Source organism: Sphaeroforma arctica, assembly GCF_001186125.1.
Source record: "Sphaeroforma arctica JP610 unplaced genomic scaffold supercont1.67, whole genome shotgun sequence".
NCBI classification, from domain to species: domain Eukaryota; class Ichthyosporea; order Ichthyophonida; genus Sphaeroforma; species Sphaeroforma arctica.
In genome coordinates this window covers 20869-42753 of record NW_014040491.1, presented here as the reverse complement: position 1 = coordinate 42753, position 21885 = coordinate 20869, and the positions used below count along the sequence as shown (strand labels likewise).

The 21885-nt window shown below is 43.5% G+C and overlaps 1 protein-coding gene across 1 annotated transcript; it reads right to left on the bottom strand.

The window, feature by feature from the left end:
- Window positions 1-2871: 2871 nt before the first annotated feature.
- Window positions 2872-21573, bottom strand: SARC_01639 (hypothetical protein). Its single transcript, XM_014304629.1, has 26 exons — window positions 21002-21573; window positions 19028-19304; window positions 18076-18784; window positions 17698-17855; window positions 16463-17201; window positions 15980-16130; window positions 15021-15276; window positions 13639-14797; window positions 13177-13371; window positions 12862-13019; window positions 12269-12569; window positions 11690-12066; window positions 11038-11403; window positions 10600-10782; window positions 10171-10392; window positions 8845-8991; window positions 8301-8651; window positions 7858-8131; window positions 7316-7451; window positions 6910-7123; window positions 6549-6688; window positions 6007-6301; window positions 5387-5539; window positions 5027-5209; window positions 4599-4805; window positions 2872-4235 (listed from the first exon to the last, which is right to left on the bottom strand). The coding sequence occupies exons 1-26, from the start codon at window positions 21346-21348 to the stop codon at window positions 2928-2930; spliced, it is 9006 nt and encodes a 3001-aa protein (XP_014160104.1). The 5' UTR covers window positions 21349-21573; the 3' UTR covers window positions 2872-2927.
- Between the last annotated feature and the right edge of the window lie 312 nt (window positions 21574-21885).

Below are 21885 nucleotides of genomic sequence, written 5' to 3'. Positions count from 1 at the left end.
TCTTAATGTGAAATTACCCCCGGCAGATATCGGATGCTTCTCAGAGCCATGGGCTTCCGCAAATATGACGTGCCTCGACATCGACTGCCCCTTACCCCACCCATCTACAAATCAATAGCCAATCCGAGCACGATACGTTCGCGATTGCTCTCATACAGGCATGATCAAAATAAGCTATATCTCTACACACCCAAACCTAACTTAAGACCTACTAACTAAATATGCAGCTCGACCACAAGGGCCAATGCTCTCTGTTAAGTTCCATTGCATATTTGGCAAGGAAGTACATGTCCATCTGATTCTTGATCACCACGCTATCTATTGCCACCACCCTATCCGTTACCTAAAATCCTAAAACTCTACTACCATTAATAATAGCGATTTCCTCTTAGTCTAAACCTGCGTTTCTCTTTCTTCTTTTTGGCCCTATCTCCCAATATTCAAATTTACAAAACAATAGACCCGTAATTCTACTTCACTTTATTCATGCCAAACTCTGTTCATATGTAACTTACAGGGCCAACAGGCTTCACTCCCCACTGAAAGGTCCAAAGCTTGAACACAGCCTTTCAGCGCACAAGGTCAATCGACTTTTTCTGGTAGTTGCATCTATTTCGTTGTCCACGATGTATCATCAGAACACTAGTCCCTCTCGCACCATGTATTTCTCAACTAATACATGTTTACTAAGAAGAAACTAAACTAGAGTCACGTTAGTCTCACTCTCGTCCCCACGAAAGCTTAATATATGGAACCAAACATGCGACTTTCATTGTTAGTACTCAAATCGTTATGCTCAAACTTCACCCGGTATTACCATCGTTATATGGGATGTCTATTGTTAGAGTGCAAGACGGGGAACTTTCAAGAAATTGCAATTGTATGTCTTTGTTTATGGCATAACCTATGGTTTCACGCCTAAGGTGTTTGTGCTAGTGTTCAATCACTTGGATTGGCCAGGGTGATATACAGAACACTTTATCACTTCGATACTATCATGTAGAAATAGTTCGGAAATTTGTTTCGGTAATCGTCGCGAGCCACGCATCACGACTCATAGAATTGTTTTTCTACTAAACGATCAGGCTTTTAAAATAAACAGGGCTATGTCAGTCTCGCACTAGGGTGATATACAGAACACTTTATCACTTCGATACTATCATGTAGAAATAGTTCGGAAATTTGTTTCGGTAATCGTCGCGAGCCACGCATCACGACTCATAGAATTGTGTTTTTACTAAACGATCAGGCTTTTAAAATAAACAGGGCTATGCCAGTCTCGCACTCATACCACAAATGCACAAGTTTCTCGAACGAATGTGCAAAATTTATATTGTTTTCAGCCTTCAAATGTGATAGCTCACTGTCCCTATTTTCTTTTCGAGTAGGATACAATGATAATCTATTATAGTCCACAGCTTTCATTGTATCCCAACATATAACCCTCATGACAGAAATTTTCATTCGTTGAAAGATCGAGACTGCGTTTATTCAAAATCTTGTCGTATTTATAAATCTTGAACCCAGGTTCTGCACAGTTAACTTTCGACATGACGTGTATGATTTGCAAGGCAAAACACACTGAATATTGAGAAAAATGCTAGTATCACAAGTTGGTAGACTCGCAGACTAGTACTAAGCTGGAAGCTAGTACCACATGGCCATCAACTGAAAAATATACAATGCTAATCACAAAGGGCGCAAATTCCTAAAATATCGTTTTTTTGGATAATGTGGGCAAAAATCGAAATCGCCACACAACGTTTTCCCGGATTTAGATTCAAAGTTCCAAAGATAAGGAAAAAATAGATCTCACGAGTTTTGTCCACGCGGAACAGCTTTGGATCTGCGAATCGACATCAATATCGTTCCCCATACATTGGATGGAAGGGAGAGCCTATCTCGCCGAATGTCGTCACAGAAATAAATCACATATCATAATCAAATACCGAGTTTTGGCCGAGATTGAAGGATTCCAGTTGATAGAAATCATAGCTTTTCAGACAACGGGCACTTACTAATACTTGTTTGCAGTTACGTGTTCCATAGACAACTATGACAATTACATATCTACATTTTCTATCATACACGTACCGATTCACTCATAGTTGCACATTACCTAGCGGTTTACCGCATTGTTTTAACATTGAAAGTATGATCATATTCCTACAGTATTGCCATATTCCGAAGGGTTGACAGCACATACAACTGCTGTGACTGTGTTTTCTAGAAAAAACACATCAAGCCTCCAAGGCCCTCATCGACAAGCTTTTCAGAGGTACACCGGATATAGTATCGAATACCTGAAGTGGTACGATTCAATAGTCTCAATAATGAGAGCATCAGTCGAGATGAAATTAGTGCTTTCGGAATCAGGATTTGTCGCGCAATGATACAAGGCCGAAACATAGCAGAACCGAAATTATCAAGTCAGTGTCGACTATTTTAGAAAATTTAATTGCGGTTGTCACATGCTGATCGGATATTGAGCCTACCTTTAGCTGCATATCGAACTACTTGATTAGCTCTACGTTGAAGCGTATGTTATTATGCAGGATAGATACAGGTGATTAGATAACTACATAGTTGTGCGTAAATTCAAATTTTGCAATAGTGGAAAACGAGTATTTTGGAGCACGCAAACCGATTCAATTCTGAGCCTCCATAATAATAGTTAGCCTAAAAAAGGCCGCAAGAGGCCATCCGCACATGATGCGGTCTAATAGGTTGGCCTTTTGACTTTGCTTTCGAACACGAGACGTCATGACCCATTGCACATAATCTTCCACTCACACACCATGAGAGTTAGCTATTGCAAACTTATCAAATATGAAATTCAGCTACTTTTCATATACGCATCAATTCATTGGGGTCTAATCCAACTTGCTCATTAGATCAGTGCCTTACAAAGTCACGCTTGTTTATATCTATCTTTTCTGTCGCTTATTCGATCGCCCCTTACTGGGTCTGTGCTGATCGACACTCCGCTTATTGTTCTCTTTCCTTCGTTCATTAGTCCTTTCGCGCTTCTCCTGTCGTTTCGCAGGATTGATGACTGTTTCCAACGCTCGCCGCTTCCTTCTATCCTGGCGTAAGTTGTTCTGGTGACGACTTACGGTACTATGCGCGGCAAGATAATCAGTGGCACCCACCTTCTTACTAATCATTTCTGACAACTCCTGTGCGAGTGCGCGTACAGTTTCGCTTTCCCGCCGGTCTTCTGATACAGACACGATCGGCAAAACTATCGTAGTCAACAATTGCTTCAACGTATTCACGGAGGCAACACTCGCTAGCGCGGCAAAGTACTCAAAAACACATTTGCGTCTTAAGGCGGAGAGCTCTTCATTATGCACAACCGTATTACGTGCAACGTACGCCAGACGTTTGCATATCCAAATCAGCCTCTCTATAGTCGTGGTACCTGCACTGTCCTCTTCTTCGTTCGCTACTCCGTTTGAAACATTTCTAATATTTCGGCTTGTAGCCGAACTCTTGCTCCCATTCGCACCAGACTCCTCTTGCAAACAAAGTAACACACGTGTGACATAGAAGAGGTTTTTCACCACTTGCGTGCCCATAACGCTAGTAAGATGCTTCGATTCTAACTGCTTACAGCTCGTGCGAGCGATATTCCACACGGACTGTTCAGTATCCAACAGAGCAGGACTTGATGTGCTGATGGTACACGAGAGACGGTTCGCAACGATACTAGGGTCATTTCTGGGTGCTGCAACATACGCTCCCACTAACCTCGACGATACTAAGCGCACCCACAAGTGCGGATGAATCATGTGCACATATATGTCAGTCCACATAGCCTCTACTTCACTGTGAATATCAATGGCGGTTTCTACACCGCTCCCTTTCTTCTTCTTGCCACTGACTTTTCGAGATTGTCTTTGCGCCTCCACACCAGGGCTCTCACTGAGTAAAGCAGGAATAGCTGAAATAATCTTCTGCAATGTGGTCAATGCATAATACAGCACTGGCCACGCGGATACATCGTTCACTTCGAAGCGTTCTTGCTTCGTATCGTCACTTGTATCAAACCAGTCTCTCTCCCCAAGCATGCTTTCAACAGCACTCTCACTTTCGGTTGTAGCATCGCTGATAATAACCTTCAGCACAGACAAAGCGGTGCCCGCGTACCGTGTAAAATCACTACCCATGGCATCAGCGAATATACCGGCTACTTGCAAACCACAACGCACGAGCACGGCTTGAGCATCGCTCTGTGTTTAAGAGGGTAATGAACGGTTATATTGGTTAAAGTAGGGTCGTTAAAACTCTTTCAGCCGAAGAAATTAAGTAACCAATAGTCTACTAAATTGCCCGCACGACAATTTGCGTATAACATATAATAATCCGCCTGACATACATATAGGATACGCGCTGCTAATAATTTGTACTTGAAACCACAATAGACGCATACGACTTACTAAAGTAGACAGGAATATCAGAACCGAGCATACACTACTACGAAACTAGCAAAAGAGCAACACTATCGATTGATGCATAATCATTTAGAAAAAGCACAAACTTGGAATGTGAAACGGCGACCCAGAATACTGACAATAGAACATTAAATGACTAACCTGGTACCCATTCAGCCAGACAAGTACAAATTTTTTATATAGAATATCTCGTTCCGCTGGCGTAGCTCTCTGAACTAGTCTCTTGATGATCGTAGACGCCATTTCTTTACACTCGGACGAGTCATCGTTGATCAAACGCATCACCAGAGGAAGGAAAAACAATTGAGAGTACTCCGACAGCGCGGCGTCCGGAAAGCTTTCGACCATCTGGAGTGCGCAAAATGAGACGTTGATAGGTATATGCGCGAATGACAATGGCTTCTCCCCGGTCCAAAAAAGCTCGTATCATAATATATGATCTCTTACTTCCATTCATAGGATCATATGTGAGCGTACACGATTCGGAAGAGATACTGCATGCAAGGCTGTGAATCACGATCGACATAGATAGCTTACACTGAATATCATGATTGAATCCCTATGCGTACCTGATGGATGACTTCGAGTACACTCTCACGACCGTGCTTAAATTCGTAGGACAAGTTGGTGATGCAGAACAGAACCCATTTCTTAAGCAGCTTAGGGCCCAGGGGATAGTCCAGGATAAATGATGTGAAGATCGCTGTGCAGTGGGTACGCACCGACGGAATATCTCCACGAACCATGATATCCTACGGATTGATGTTGTGTGAAATGTCAACTGCTTTCAGATGTGCAGCTACAATGTCCTTGTTATAGCCATACAAGACACGAGTACTGGCTGAAAGTCACTGAAATATGGCTTATTTTCAAGCACTCGAAATCCAATACTATTATCGAACTATAACGTTTTAGAGCAATAAACATACCGCAATTTTCTCGACAAGCGTGTAGAGTCCTGGTAGGAGCGTCTTTCGTGCTACGATAGCCCTTACCATAGCGTATGTGCTAGCTTGTTTCTCGTATACTTCCAGATCAGTTGTACACAAACTGACTAGATGTTCCAATTGTGGGACCGGAATCTAGTGAGCATAGAAATGAATCGATTTCAGAGCTAGCAAAAAATTGTGAACGAGTTGTCTGGTAAAAGCTCAATATTATGGTAGGATACTGCGAGAGCTATCACAGATTCCGCGATGGCCACAGGCTATCTGAAATACATTTTAATGCTTTCACCCTCTGCCAGCTAAGAGTGCCATGCAGTATCAACTAAAAAGCGATAGCTCTCACTCAAATCTCCATTAATATAAATTTTTCATTTGCTTCTTAGAGACATATATGTTTTCTCTAATTTTCATTGCGTTTTGTACCAAAGCACAGTGATCGTGGAGCTGATATGATATCCTTTGCTTCTCTCGTTAGTTCGCATGTAATCCCATGTGCTTTAAATTTACTGATCCAGTTCGGAAACCTAAAATACTTCTACATTAGTCGACATATTGACATCCACCCACAAAAAAATAGCATGCGCAAATACGAAAAAACCTACCTCGTAAGATTTGTAATCTCGAACAATCGTCGTTAGCATTTTGAAGCACGCTTGATGCAGCTCAGCACCGGTAGCTCCCACACCCGCTCGATTGAGAACCTTGAAGCAACGATTCGCAATGTGAGGCACATTCGTCTCCAATATGGGGAGCTCAAATCGGAAGCAGTAAGACAAGCATTTCAGTGACAACATCACTATCTTGTCGTACTTTGATCTTAGTGCGTCACCCAATACACCCACGATCGGATCCATCATGCGCTGGTGTTCTGGAACTTTGCGGGTGTCGACGAAGCCACTGTATATGTTGGCGGATATGAGGATGTAACGGAGATAATGCCGTGTGTCAGTGTCATCGAGGAGGAATTTTGTGATACTGCTGTATCTGCACATGTGTACCCACACAACAGCGAAAATACTCTAGACGGACCATGAATTAACTAAATAATGAATGAGCTACAGTCATCAATCAAAAGCAGCACTGTGCTTTTAAGTTCACCCGGGAATGACTACTCAGACATTTAAAGTAGGGGCATCGCACATACCGTTTCAAGTTGGCGTGTAATAGCAGCAGTCCGAGCTCTATGAGAAGATGGGCATTCGTCTGCATATAGTATTCGTGGCTACGATCCGACACTTTGCCTCTCTCTCTGTTGATTACCATATTTGCATCACGTCTGCTCTTCTGCTCCAAACATGAATCAAGTACACATGAGATGCAGAAAGTAAAAACTGAATGGTGGGTTCATCGGTCGACCATAGAGAAAATAGTTGCAACGAAATTCCACAGCCAGCGTACATATCAGCGTACTTGCGGGGACAATGGTCGGACAATGGACACAGATATGAGAAGTGAGAGCGCTAAATTGAGACAGGCCCATTCATTGTTCCCCAAAAATGATATACCTTCACCGACTCCTTCGTGGCGATTTTGGATAGGCCAACGTTTTCAGTAAGCAAGTTATGAACAAATATCAACACTTCCGGCACTGTGGCAGAAGCATTCGCTGTCAAGCCGATCACTATGCGCCTGAAGACCTCCTCCATCATTCTCCTTGTCTTAAGCGATTCTGTATTGGCCATGATACCTCGGATGGGTTGAAGCATAGCGTTGACGTATCTACGAAAAATAGGATCATTTTGACGTTAGTACCCGTGCTTCCATATAGTAAACTTACAACTAAACTCATACTAAAATTGTACTTATACATATACATACATACACATATGTATATGCATATATATATATATAATGAATCAACTACCTGACAAAGTCTAGATAAACTCGTCGGACAAGAATTCACCGACATACTTGAAGCTGACATTCCTTGCTACGAGTTCGAAGGTGTCGTGGCCGCGCTTGGCCTTGGCTTCCTTCATCTTTGTGAGAATTTGTACGACTTCTTTTTCTTGCCCCGTTAGTCCGAATATGTCGGGCACAATGATGTCTGCATCATGCAACGTGTGATTCTTAGAGGCGGAATAGACGAACAGCAACCACGATCTTACGAATGCACACAAAAGACGGGCTATGCGAGCATACATGGGCGGTGTATATTGTGTGCATTGGCATTTAAGGTATAAGCGAAGTAGAAAAATTCATCGTAGATGTCATTGACTGCAACATGCGATCGAAATTGATATCTTTGTATTTATATATCATTTAAATTTATAGATATCATTTGTACTTAACAGGTATCATTTGTGCTCATTTGTATATAGACCCCTTTCCAATAACATCCGAGCAGCAACAAGACTATGTTGTATAATACGTAGACTACTAAAAACTGTTTGCGCCGAACTGCAATGCTTGAATAATTCTTAACGCACGAGGCATACTCCATAAAAACTTACCTAGGATTACTTGCACAGAATCGTCCACCGAGCCTACTTCAGGGAATGCCTGAACAAAGTGATCAACAAGCGCATGCGTAGTATAACCCAGAATGTGCAGCTTGTATCCTGACTTCAGCTGTGCCATCAGTTCTCGCAGAACAAACGACAGGTATGTAGGACCAAGCGAACATGTAATTTCAATCAGCGCTTCTCTCGTTTCATCACGCACGGCATCGTCACGCGATCGCAACACAGAACACACACGCGTGATAAGTCCCGGCAAATGCTTTTCCTGTTGAGTTGATGTTCGATATGTTGAGTTCGTGGAAAATAAAGCTGAAGTACACAAATCATTCGAGCTTATTTTGTTGAGAGTTCGTAGATGCAGCATACAGAAAATTGGATGTCATAGAATAATAGCGAATAACAGAACCATTTCATACAAAAAGACACTTTCTTACCAGAATAGCCTTAGGCATGGTCTTTAGCAAACCTACTGTCGCGAGCGCAATTGCGGGTCTTAGCTCATCGAAATCGTCCTTGCCCTTTTTGATCAAGTAGCGATTCATATCCGGAAGTACAACACTTTCAACCGTTGATGCAATACGTTCCTCCATTGTTTGTGCGCGAGAATCAGCAGTAACGCTTTCAGATAGTTGCTTTAAGAGAGCTGTTTCATCAGTGTTGTCAGGAGAAAGATCAACGAGGTCGTCGCCATCGTTGTCCTCAACATCTTCATCCACGGCAACCGCAAGTGTCAATGGCACTTCAACTGATGTGAAATGAAAGTTATCTACAATCTTGGTCACAACCTGGAAGCGGGAATAAGATGATGGTAGTCAGAGACTCAGTATCATAAGGACATGAAGTGTTCGATTTCCAGATATACTGAGAACCACTATGTATAACGGCATCGACATCACATGGAACTAGTGCGAGGCGTGAGGTAGAAGTACAGAACAAATGGGTTGTACAACAACAGGCTTAGCCGTGATGCATGTTTACCTTTAACAGAGTTTTCTCGAGTTCAGGTTTCGTAGCAGCTAGTTTGAGATAAGTCCGCAGAGTGTAGATGTAATGCCCCCATCCAAGTTTGCCAGCGATTGAACCTATGACATCGATGGCAGCATTTACAAAGTGGTGCTCCATGGACTGTTGGGGAAAGCAATAGGAACAATAGATGGCAGGAGTGTTATGCTTGATATGGGTGTAGCGCGATACAACTCGCATGAAGGATTCATCATAAAAACGCAGGTGAAATTAAACAGGGATGATATAAGGCATCACGGCACTAAAAACACATATGAGACATGCCCTCATAAGGGCGGGCCAACTTGTGTATCTAACATAAAATCAATAAAATCTAGACTCTACTACAACACTGCGATTAGGTGCTGAGACGGATCTACGCACACTCATATGCATATAGCGCGTACACATTTTTCACCCTTGCGTCATTCCTACGCAGACATTAATCGACTACATTTTGCGATATAGGTCTGAACAAATTTGGGTTAAGAACACCATGACAGCTACGAACAGTATAGCCGGTACCATACTTCGAATGAGATGCGTTTATATGAAAATGTTTCAGGTGTACCAACTGCTTGTATGCACATATATGTATAACAATATGGATATATGAATATTGACACACAGTTGAAATTGCTATTGGTATGCGCAGCTCATGGATGGTTCAATGGATGTGGCACGCAACAACCATCAGCCCCAGCCCCAGCACCACTCCGTCTCCCCGCTCCCTTGAGATGGAGTCTTCATTCTTTATAATAGCGAAAGGCATCCATTCTAAGCTACACATCTATTCAACTTCGAGTATGTAATCGATTTCGATATGTTGCTGGGAATAAATATAATCTACTAATGTAGAGATGTAGAACTACAACTCCCCTTCAAAAGAGAGCTGCCGGGGCGATGGTTGTCTCCCACTCACATCATCGACTTTTCATTGCCAAGCAAAAGGAATAAATGAACATATGTACAATTATGGTCCATTCTATAATCCATATTTTACACGCGTCGCAATGCCAAGACAGAACTTTGTGTGTCTATGAGCTTTCGACCTAAGTACATACAAACAATACTTTATCACAAACAAATGAATATGTTTATGTATTGTGGCCGTCGAGAATCGTAAATACATATGATGGCAGTTCCGCATACATACTTTCATATATGCAGGTATATACTTTCATATATACAGGTGGTATCTGTTAAATAAATATTAGCTTTTCACACGCTAATACAAATGAAGAAATTCATTGGATACGTAACAAAAATCGATAGCGCGAAGGCATATAATGTAAGACACACCTTCGTGTTGTCCACAATCACATGCGCTGCGATAGGCAGGAGGATATTAATGAGCGAGGCGGTAGCTATTTGACCAGAGTCGACAATATCTACCAGACGCGTGAGGGCCCTGATTCTGCGATGCAACTGAATATGGCGGATGTTGGTGAAGAAGTCGGCATCATCTTCATCATTGGGATTGGCCGTTGACAAGACAGCCAAGTCCAGGTAGCTGTCATCCACCTGTGCAGACAAGTATAAAGTATGAGAGCCAGAATGAGTAGGGGGGCAGATCATGGAATAGAGGATACGAGCTAAAACTCTATAACATGTATATGCAGATTTCTAAACGCCATCAAAAATACTTTCAAAGCAAACTACATTAGTTGACTCACATAAAGAAACGATCACAACAGTAAATCGGCACGGCGTCAACCATATCAGCCATACCTTGAATTGCTTGTCAGAGAAAAGCACAATTAATTTCTTGAGGATGAGCAAGTACTCTGAGCGAGAGCCCTCTCGGCCGAATTTGAATGACTTCTTCATAGCCGGGACGATCACTCCCACCACCAATGCTCTATGTGTACTCTCATCACCAGCAGCAAGGTCCTTTGCAGCACGTTCAGCGATCTGTGTTTTGAGAACGAGAAGATATGAGCCACACGATATACGACAACCGCCATAGAATAACAAACATCAATGAAAGACTGTTATGCAAGGAGGTGCGCCATAAGCACCGCACCAGCTCGAATCGGTCCAATATCACATACAACAATCGGTGGTAATATGATATTTACCGCACCAAATGCGAGGAGTGCGTATGAAACGCCACGACTGATCCACCGAGTTTACTGTATTTTGCACTATCGGTTAGAGCACACACACCTGACAAAGTCCGTGAGACGCAACGAAGCGGAGTGAGGTGTCCTCGGTAGTGTTGATCACCTGCACACAGTGATAAGCGACAGGCAGCAGCCCTTGCACGGAAGTCTCAGTGACCAACTGTTCGTTGAATGCGCTGTGTGCGTTTATTCGGATCTCATAATCCGGATCATCTATTCGCTCGTCGTCCATTGCATTCAGCCTTTTAAGAATGTCAGCAACAGGGGCCAAGTCTGTGCACACGTTCGTTGTCTTGTTTGCCATTTCAGCGAAACACTCAGATAGCGCAAGACGATGGCGTGGGTTGGGCATCGTACCAAACAGGCGAGAAAAGTACGCCAGTTGCTTGGGAGTGATGGTATCTACAACCTATTTTTAAAGCAGATCAATTAGAAGAACAATTAGACGGAGCAAGCGAAACCGTATGCATCATTGTAAGACGGGATGTCTGTACAAGAGCAAAGTAACGATATAAAAATAACAGGATCGTCGACTACTGTATATACACTGGAAGTGCAGTACAGTGCGGTACACAGAACAAACGCCCCCCATCCCTCGCTCCTGTTCTAGAGAGACAACTCGAGTCCTAAAACATTTGTAGAAACAGAAATGCTACGCATGAAACCGGAGAAAGAAATACACTATCGGTACCTACCCGGATACAGTGGGCGATGATGTTGAGCGTGTGCAGTTTAGCCTTGTCGTTGACTTCCTTCCTGGACAAGCGCAGGTAAGGACACAGCATCTCAAGCAATCTGGAAGCTGTCTCTTGGTCCTCTGCATACACGCTGATGCATGACAGAATACTCAACTCTCTCTCACTGCCCTTTTGCTCCGCTTTACTTTTGGTAGAGTTATTCTTGCGTACAATCAGCATCCCATTGGCGCGAGCTTCAAGCTGTGAAACCTTCTTCTTTTCAGAGAGAAGCGCTGTGTGCATGTGATTTAGTAGACAGGCCACGTGTGTACGGATGATGTCCCTAGCACACATGCCTGTCCTTTGAATAGCCAATTCCTTTCCAGTGGGTTGATCTTTATGAAGCAGAAAAACAAAGCAAAGTAGCGGCCAAGTATATGAGTACCAGCCGGATACAAATCACCAGATGTTGTTATTATGCAGTAATGCGTTCGCGGACAAACAGTTTCAAGCGCATTCGATGGATATAGAGAAAGACACGAGCGACCGTAAAGATACACCATGGGTTTTTGAGTTGACTACGCATAGCGCACATACCATCAGACTGCATGACATCTCCGCCTTCTGTACATTCATTCTCTGTCTGCTCTCGGTCCAGAAGATTCTCAACAATATCATATACTCGCTTGATGACATTTGCTGACACAGAGGGTGCGCTCAGCAATGCGAACACGCTGGGTAGCACCATGTCTCCGTGCTGTGTGAGTACATAATACTGTGTTGGATGTTCTGAAAGCACAGCAAACAGATCCACCAGTCCAGATGAGTGCTGCAGCGACTCAGCGGCCAGGCGAGGCACTCGCGGCAGGATGATGGACGTGAAAAGCTCGTTATAGATCTGGTGATAGGAATACGTGGTATACGTGGTGAGCTATAGATCTGGTGATATGAATATATCTTATACATAGTAAGACGTTGAAGTCGATGAGTGCTAAATAGTTGTGAAGCAGGCGATTGCCCATGCACTCCCTAAATATGAACATTTGACCAAAATCGAGTACTTACACAGAAACAACTCCCAGTAGATGCGTATTCGGCGTAAAGCCCAAGGCAATAACAGTGCACATGTATCCGCACAGACACAGGATGTTTACATTTACCAGTTTTCACACGATTGCCAAGAAAAGTACCTTGCTGTGGATATCCTCGTGTTCGGTAGGGAAAAGGACAAAGGCAGATTCCAGAGCTTTCACTGCATTTCCCCTCAGTGTCTTGAGCGAGGATGAGAATCTCGGATGAAACACACCACTGGAGGACGCCCTGTCATCATCTGCGTCTAGGTCCATAGCTACACAGTGCGAGGGGAATGTAATCAGTGACCAAAATAGTTCAGCAGCGGCACTTTTTTTTTTTGCATATACTGACAAACATCAGAAGATAAACCGAATATTGAATGCATACATGTCCCTATGCAGGCACAAAATTTGCGACTCAAATTTACTTACAGTCAGCACGGTTCGCTTCCAGCAGGATTGACGCGTTACCAGCGATGCGAACCATCACAGACTCCATGAGTCCCAAATAAGGTATAATTCTGCTTCGCAATTGTTTCATGACATCAGTGACTAGGTGCAGATAACCCTCTTGTGCAGACAATGGAACGCACTTAGTTGCATCGAAGTCTTCGATCGTTCGAGTGCCTGAAAAAAACAACGTGCACGAGTTAGGGAATCTATTATGTAGCATCATATGCACCTACTAGTTAATGGCTACATCCAGCCGCGCGTTATAAAGAATGAATTGATCTCTTTTTGTGTACATGTGCGAGGTATATCCCACTCATAGCACGCGACAGATAGCGAGAGTGATAAAAAAAAAGGTATATCTGCGTGTCGCACAAAAATAAGCACAACGTATATATAGCTACGCCATATCTTGGATAGAAACATGTTAAATCAATAACATACCTTCCCGTCCTTTCACAAAGGACTCCCCGAATCTGGAATGCATGAAATCAATAAACACCTTCAACTCGCTGACCTCCAAACCTGCCAAAAAATTGAGCACTACATGTCTGCGTACGTGCAGCGAGTTCTTGCTCGTGCCTGACCCTTTCCTTCGCATCATGTGAGCGAATAGTATCCGAATGAGGATATTCAAGAAAGCGGGACGGTGTTCTTTTGATACGGGGATGACAGTCTGACTTACTGCCATACCCACACCGTTTCTGCCCACGCCACTGGCACTGTCAAGGTCATCAGATCCACTCATAAGCACGACACTTGTCAGGCTATCCCTGAACTTATCATCGTCCACCAAATCCAGCAAAACGTCCTTCTGAGGCATAAGATACGGGGGCTTGTATGTCAGGAGACACTCCAAGGCATGTTTCTGCACCACAGCGTCGGTCTTTGCTATAAACTCCACGTATAGCGAATGTAGGCGGTCGTGTTCGTAGTGGGAGTTGGGATTGACAAACACTGCGAGTAAGCGCAGGTAGTCAATTAATCGCGTGAGCACTCTCTTCTTCATGCTCTTTGCCTGTTCAACGACTTGCCCCGTAGTCAAAGCCACGGATTCGTCATCCAGATCTTCCACCTCGAGCTGTGCGTTGCTGCCCACCGTAAGGTTCTGAGTGGTCGCTGTGCCGACGTAGACAGTTCGGTACTCGTTGTCGATGAACTGCAGAAACACAGAGATTACATCGCGCGCGTGACGCTCTGCCACGGCGATGACCTCACTGGGTGCGTTGGAGATGGTTTTGAGCAGCAGTGTGTGGTAGTGCAAGTAGTCCACCACAGGCTCACCCTCCTCGCTCGGTGCACTGTCCCTATTGCTGGCGTTCTTGGGCTTGGTATTGGCCGTTCGCTTGTTGTTGTCTTTGGTTTTCCCACCAGCGCCCAGTTTCATGAACGTTGGGATGGCCAGTGTGGTGGCGTAGGCGCTACGCACTATACGCATGATGTCTGCCTCAGCCGATGTGAGCTCAAGAGTATTCATGTGTGGCAATGTCGCGGCGCTGTTTTTGTTTTGGGTGATGGTGACGTGCTCCACGCTTGTATTAAGCTGTTGCATAAATAGGGCCCAGAAGGTAGCGTGATCTCTCAGAGCCTCCTCCCTTAACATCTGTTGTAGGATGCGAATATAATTAACTCGTCTATAAAAAAATACTTGGGCAAAATACAACTTAAAAACCTGTACCAAGTTATTGACATACAACACCAAGCTGATTGAAACAAATGAAATCTAATGTATACGTTACAACAGTCTCAGATTATACGTACGCTCGTACATACGCTCTACTTGGGAGCTTAATACAACTAACACCAGTTTAAAATAGGTATATTACCTCGAAAGCGTTTTCCCAGATCGGCTTCATGGGAATATGCAGAGCACCGAATGCGTATCTCGCCACGCAATCGTCGATCTCTTTGGGTAATCGCCTGTACTTGGACAGCGCCGCGCACCGATTAGCCGCCGCAATGAAGTCTCGGAAGTCAGTTGGCGTCAGAGAGACATCCTCTGCAGCAACCATGTTGGAAAACACATCGCACAACGGCGGTGCTGATTTGTTCTTACCGCCGTCCGATATCGACGCATTCAGCCTGTTAAAACAGTAAAGTGGTTAAAAATGTTGTCAATAAAGCAATACCAGCATAGCAAGGTAAAGACAGTCTATATATAATGCAACTGCTCCAATGGAACACACGGGAGAGCCCACCACACTCCAATACATGTCAACCCAACATATATCACATCAACGGCAAAACTATGGGCCAGTATAGCCACCCCCTTCTTCACACACTTAGAAAGTCTCAGTATAGCCACTCCCTTCTTTACACACTTAGAAAGTCTCAGTATAGCCACCCCCTAATATATACACTTAGGAAATCTCAGTATAGCCACTCCCTTCTTTACACACTTAGAAAGTCTCAGTATAGCCACCCCCTAATATATACACTTAGGAAATCTCAGTATAGCCACTCCCTTCTTTACACACTTAGAAAGTCTCAGTATAGCCACCCCCTAATATATACACTTAGGAAATCTCAGTAAAGCCACCCCCTTCTTTCCACACTTAGAAAGTCTCAATATAGCCACCCTCTTCTTTACACACTTAGAAGGTCTCAGTATAGCCACCCCCCCTTCTATACACACTTAGAAAGTCTCAGTATAGCCACCCCTTTATAAACACACCTAGAAAGTCTTAGTATAGCCACCACCTTCTATACACACTTAGAAAGTCTCAGTATAGCCACCCCCTTATATACAAACTTACAAAGTCCGGGTATATCAGAAAGACAATACCTTGGTTGTTGGTGACTCGCGAGCACCGCAGCTGTCCACTTTCTCAGTTCTCTTTTGGGTGAAGACAAATTAGCCCTTAATACCTGGTACACACTGTACAAGTCAGTGACACCATGGACCTCAGCAAGAACAATGGCTGTGCCTTCTTCATCTACGCAAGAAGGAGTGTGTATGAGACCACGAATCAATACACTGTCACTGGCGAAACTGCTCCAACTTCAGAGTTAATCACAGCAAAGTGTGTACTAAAGACCACTTCTTAAGGCAAGAAACAGCCAGCAAGCTTTACATGGCGTACCCGAGAATAAAAAGCCGAATAAAGATAGTCATAGACGGCCTATGTAAGCATACATCAAGCGATTATGTGCTGGTTGTTGAACGAAAAGCAGTCCACGCACATCCGCATGTGAGAGAGGGATTATACAACGAACACCCAAATCAATTATCTTATTATAATTATAACTATACACGTATCGAACTTACCTTCGTCGTTGCGTTCAACCAAAGCTTCACAATACATCGAATACGATTTCAAAATGGGCCAAGACTGTGGTAAATCGACCAGCACGGCTCGGAAGATATCATCCAGCTCAAGCATCCGCTTTGCATTTGTGTATGTAAGTGTGAAGTGCGTGAGAGTGTCCATGACACTCGACATCACCTGACACATGCTCTCGCACAAGTCAGTCTCGTTATGTTTTTGGACAGCAACCTCTGCGAGCTTAGGGATATAAGCTTCCAAGATGCTGATGACCTCTTTGTACTGTGGCACTTCTATACGATCCAGACAACGTAGCGCTACACACGCGGATGCCAATTCACTCACCGCACGTTCCGACAAATTCTCACCCGTGCACATTCGTGATAGAATGTCTACCACAAGTCCCACCAGTCGTTCAGGAACACTTGCGAGTTTCTGCGCTTTGGCTTTGTTTTTCTTGACGGAAGACTTTTTACCAGGCGTCACACCAGCCACCATGGCACTGTGTGCGGGGAATCGCACACGATTGTTATTAGACACCACTACAGAAGCTGCACGCGAGAGGTCCAAACTATCAAACAGCGTGTGCATGAGTAGCAGGCACTCGCGCCCATGCGCAGAGGTACTCGCGCCCTCGTTATGTGCAAATACCAATGCCGAATCAAAGTACTCTACCAGGGGGGACATGCACAGCTGCGTGAAGATTGGAATCGTGCGCATCTCCAGCATAACGTCGCGCACCTACAAATGGGAATAATAACTCGCGTTGAAAGGCCAATAGTTGGAAGTGATGACCTACAGACGAGTGTTCTAACCAAGAGTACTCCATAGATGCTCACCGCACACACCATGTTTACAGATACACGTGGAGTCGACTTGTATGAACTCAAAAAGTGTGCGTGGGAAGTGATAGAAGTCCAGGATATTTCAATTGCCGATATCAGTTTACAGACAAATTCCATCAGAGCTGTCGTTTGATAAGTCTACACTGCCTAGTCAAGGCTGGTTTAAATATATGAATGCTGAAATATATTCGTATCAAACAAAAGCGATCGCCTGTGGAGCATTACTGTAGTTACGCTCAACAAATATAACTATATATATATATATGAAATCTCGTCGTCATCATTCATTTTTCTAAGTACCAACTACAGATACGCCTAACGACTACGTCGCACTTGAGTATCGCGTCTCCTTTTTCACATTCGTACACATAGTTCTCGAGACGTGCACACACCAGTGAAACATCGGTTTGACTGTTGTGCATGAACAATCCTTTGATCAGCAATGGTGACATAAGAAGCGCGTTCTCAGATGTGTCCACGGACAGAACAGCCACAAGCAGTGCGGCGGCGGCACGCGAGACACCCAACGGAAGCGTATCTATGGAAACGCCTGTCAGTTGAAGCAAAAAGGGAGGCTTGGGTAAATGATCAGGGGGAACTTTCCACGGGCATGGCTAGTTTATAAACTCCGTCAAGTGCTGGTTTGTGATGATGTAAAAGAATAGACTTATAGGACCACGCAGATTATCGTCAACATAAAAGAACAGCAACCGAGACACAGTCGCAACCATAGATGAATAAACACACACGCAGACTAAACACAACCCCACCTGCATCCCCGGCCTGTTTGACATAGTAAGGCTGTAGTGTCCTATAGAGGGTCTCGATCTTTAAAATTCGTCCGCCTTTGTTTTGCGCTGTCCATAACGTAAAGAGGGCCAGCGTATACTGCCACGCCCCCTCCCACAACAACACCGCCTCTGCTTGCTGCTGTTGTTTGTTCTGCAACTGCTTGTACAAGACACCCCACTGTGTCTGACACTCCTCGAGGGCGTGTGCCAGTGCCTCCCACACCACCGCACAGTGCTCCTTGCACGTGTGCTTGGCCATGCTACTGTTGATAGTCTCCACGACTGTGTAGGTCCAGCCGCGCATGTCTCTGCTTGTATCCAGCTCTTCACCTCCGACACTCTCCTCCTCCACGCTTTGCCATTCCTCGTCTGTCGCCATAGTAACCGTATTTTCGGTGATCACTTGTGCTTTCTCGCCTCCCCTACTCAGTCGTTGTATGCGTACATGCTCAGCCTTGTCTCGTTTGAGACTCGTGCGGGTGTGCGTAGGCGCATCCAGCGATGTATGCAGCAAAGCCAGGTAGATGCGGTAGATCTGTGGAGTGCGCGAATGCAAGTGGTTGCCGACGCCTTTCACAACTTCAAAGAGGACTCTGCCTATAGACTGAGCAAACTCGTCACTAGATAACATGTATCCCTGGGATAGCATACTCTTGACGACCTTCTCAAACTTCTCCATGTCCGTGACCTGATGCAAAGTAAGACGGTGCAAAGAAAATAAATCAGGACTCGTTGACTATTTGTGCGTATCAGTCCTACCGCTCGAGTACATAACAACATGAACCGTACCAAAAAAATCAAATACAACCACCTAAATCGCCAAACTAGAAAGACGCATAGTCTACGATGGCTAGATTCCCGACAATGCACAAGCAAACGAAGCAATTACCAAACCAATTTCGTGCAAACGGAAAGTTCCATTAAAACAAACCTTTCTGAGCAAGAAGCCAAAACTCTCAGCCGCATAATTTCGTACGTATAGTGGCTGGCTCGGCACGAGCAGTTGTGTGTATGCAACAAAGACCTTTTCCAGGTCTACTACAAGATATTTGGAAAGGTACTTGAACATGTACGAGAGACAGGTGAATGTTTGCTGTATCCTCTTGGCATCCTTGTTATCATTCAACAAGATTACAAGAGTTTTCAGCACATCATCGAAGTGCTTTGTGAATTCTTGACGGAGATCACGCGACAGAGCTGTAAGTAAACTGCAAAGAACGAATGGAGGTAGTACATTGGTAAGTCAATCGTCGAAGAAGACTTAAAAATGGTGTCCACAGTTGATTCACAATGTCAGATGGGATGATTTTACAGATAACGGACTATACCGAGGTAGCGAGGCCACCAGAGATATATTCGCATTAACACTACTATCGATAACCAAATTTCTGAGATACGTTCCACACTCAGTGTTAGTCCGATGTACTACCATACAAGACCACAAAAAAAACACATACGGTTGAGAATCATCGAATATCAACATCTTCAGCATCGGGAATATCGTGTGACCAATTCAAATTACTCGAATTGTATATACGGTCACAGATAGTCGATAAGCCGGAGTGTTGTGCTAAGCACGTCAAGTTTTCGAGATTCAAATTACTTACATCGATTATAGAATCTACGGGTTCCGATGCTTTCGCAAGCATGCATGTTACTCAAACAGAAGGGAGACTGCTGTTGCGTGCACATACACAATGATTTGCAATACAAAGGCAATATAAATGCATCAGTTTTTCAGGTATGATCAGAATTAGACATGGTTTGAAACATATCTATGTATTCCCACTGTGATGCAGATATACAACAAACCCCGGTCTCGCGGGGCAATCGCGCACAAACAACACCACCCATAAAAACATACATATACGTGTATGTATATACCATACAGGATAATAGGCAAAAACTTACGACACATACAGGGGCACAAGTACACGCGAATCATAAACACACACCAGGATGTTGATCCAGTCATTCAACCCCTCATATACTCAAAACTCTTCATTCACAGAGTATATCAATTTGTATACGAATTTGCTTTCAATAGCAAAGTAAGTACACAGACCGCACGGATATATACAGCCCTTCACAGACGCACTCATATATACAGCCTTATACAGACGGATGCTTGCCAACGGTCATATACATCATATAAATGTATATATGAAAGTATAGCAAATCGATACGTAAACAAGTACGCGTTTTCCAATTCATATATCTGATATATCACACACATATATATAATATATATATGCATACATAAATTCATATACACACACACACACACACACACATATATATATATTTGTATGCGTATGCGAATTATAGCCATATATATACACACAAAAAACAAACAAACACGTATATATACGTATAAACATATTATATACACACACACGCACACACACATATATATATCTATACACACACACACACACACACACGTATATATATATATATATATATATACACATACATACATAGATACATACATGCAGACACACAAACACACACACACACACACATACATACACATATATATATACACACACACACACACACATACACACACACGTATATATATATATATATATACATACATACACATACATACATACATACATGCATACACACACACGTATATATATATATATATACATACATACATACATGCATACACACACACACACATATATATATATACATGTTACTGAAATTTGCCATAAAAATGAAGGCAATCAAGCGAAACCTTGGAGATACTCTAATACGCATCGCCAACACGTTCAGTAATCACCAACACATTCTTCATTTCCACGAAAACTATTTTCGATGAATAACTAGGCGCGATTCTACAAATTGTAGTATGTAACAGTACAAGTACACCTAACGTTTACACACGACTTACATCAGCAGTGGTTCCGTGGCCATTGACTCTTCGACTTGGAGATGTTTCAGAAGGACATTAAGTACTTTATCCTGATTATACAGCAGCAAGTTAAAACTCGCCACCAATGGAAGTAGCTCCACCACCGCATTACTAAAATGAAGTGTGCAATTGAGCTCTTTCCACTTATCCAGTTCTTCCAAGAAGAAACTTTCCCTTTCGGAGGGCAACTCAGTGTCTTTGCCCACTCTGTGCACCACAGTGATCTTCACATTTGCGATCTGCTCCGAAAACGACTGGAATTTAAATTTGTTGGTGCCCTTGGCAGGGTTCTCGTTGAGAAGCTTCGGCTTGATAGTATCACGCATGTCGAAATATGTATTTGGTTGCTGGGTAAGGTTATGTGTAGTTAGTTTTAGCTGTTGCGTTGATTCAAAACTATTTCGGTAGCGTGACTGGCGAGATTACAAGCGGCAATATCTCACCGTCTTATTGTCCCTGCATCTGGATCAGTATATGTTTGCGACGCGCTTGTGAGTTGGAGAATATGTGCGTGTTCACTGTTGAGACACAATCAGCAGGAAAGACGGGAGTATTATATAGTCTTACGTGTATAGTGGTCGACTCTCCTACTCATGCTATACTATAAGTTCATTCCGCGGTGCATGGTGTGATAATCGATAAAAAGGCTTATCGTTATTACAGAGCAGGCCAGGTACACGTGCGACTGACCTTGGGTTTATAAAACGGTTTTATAAATGTTGTTACATTGTTGGGTTTATAAAACGGGTTTGTAAAATTGTTGGGGTTTTAGGCTCATTCGTTACCGGTGTTATGTACTCTGTTGTGCGCGAAATCAAATCCGTTAGTGTACAAATAGTCGTAAATCGTAATAGATAGAGTGT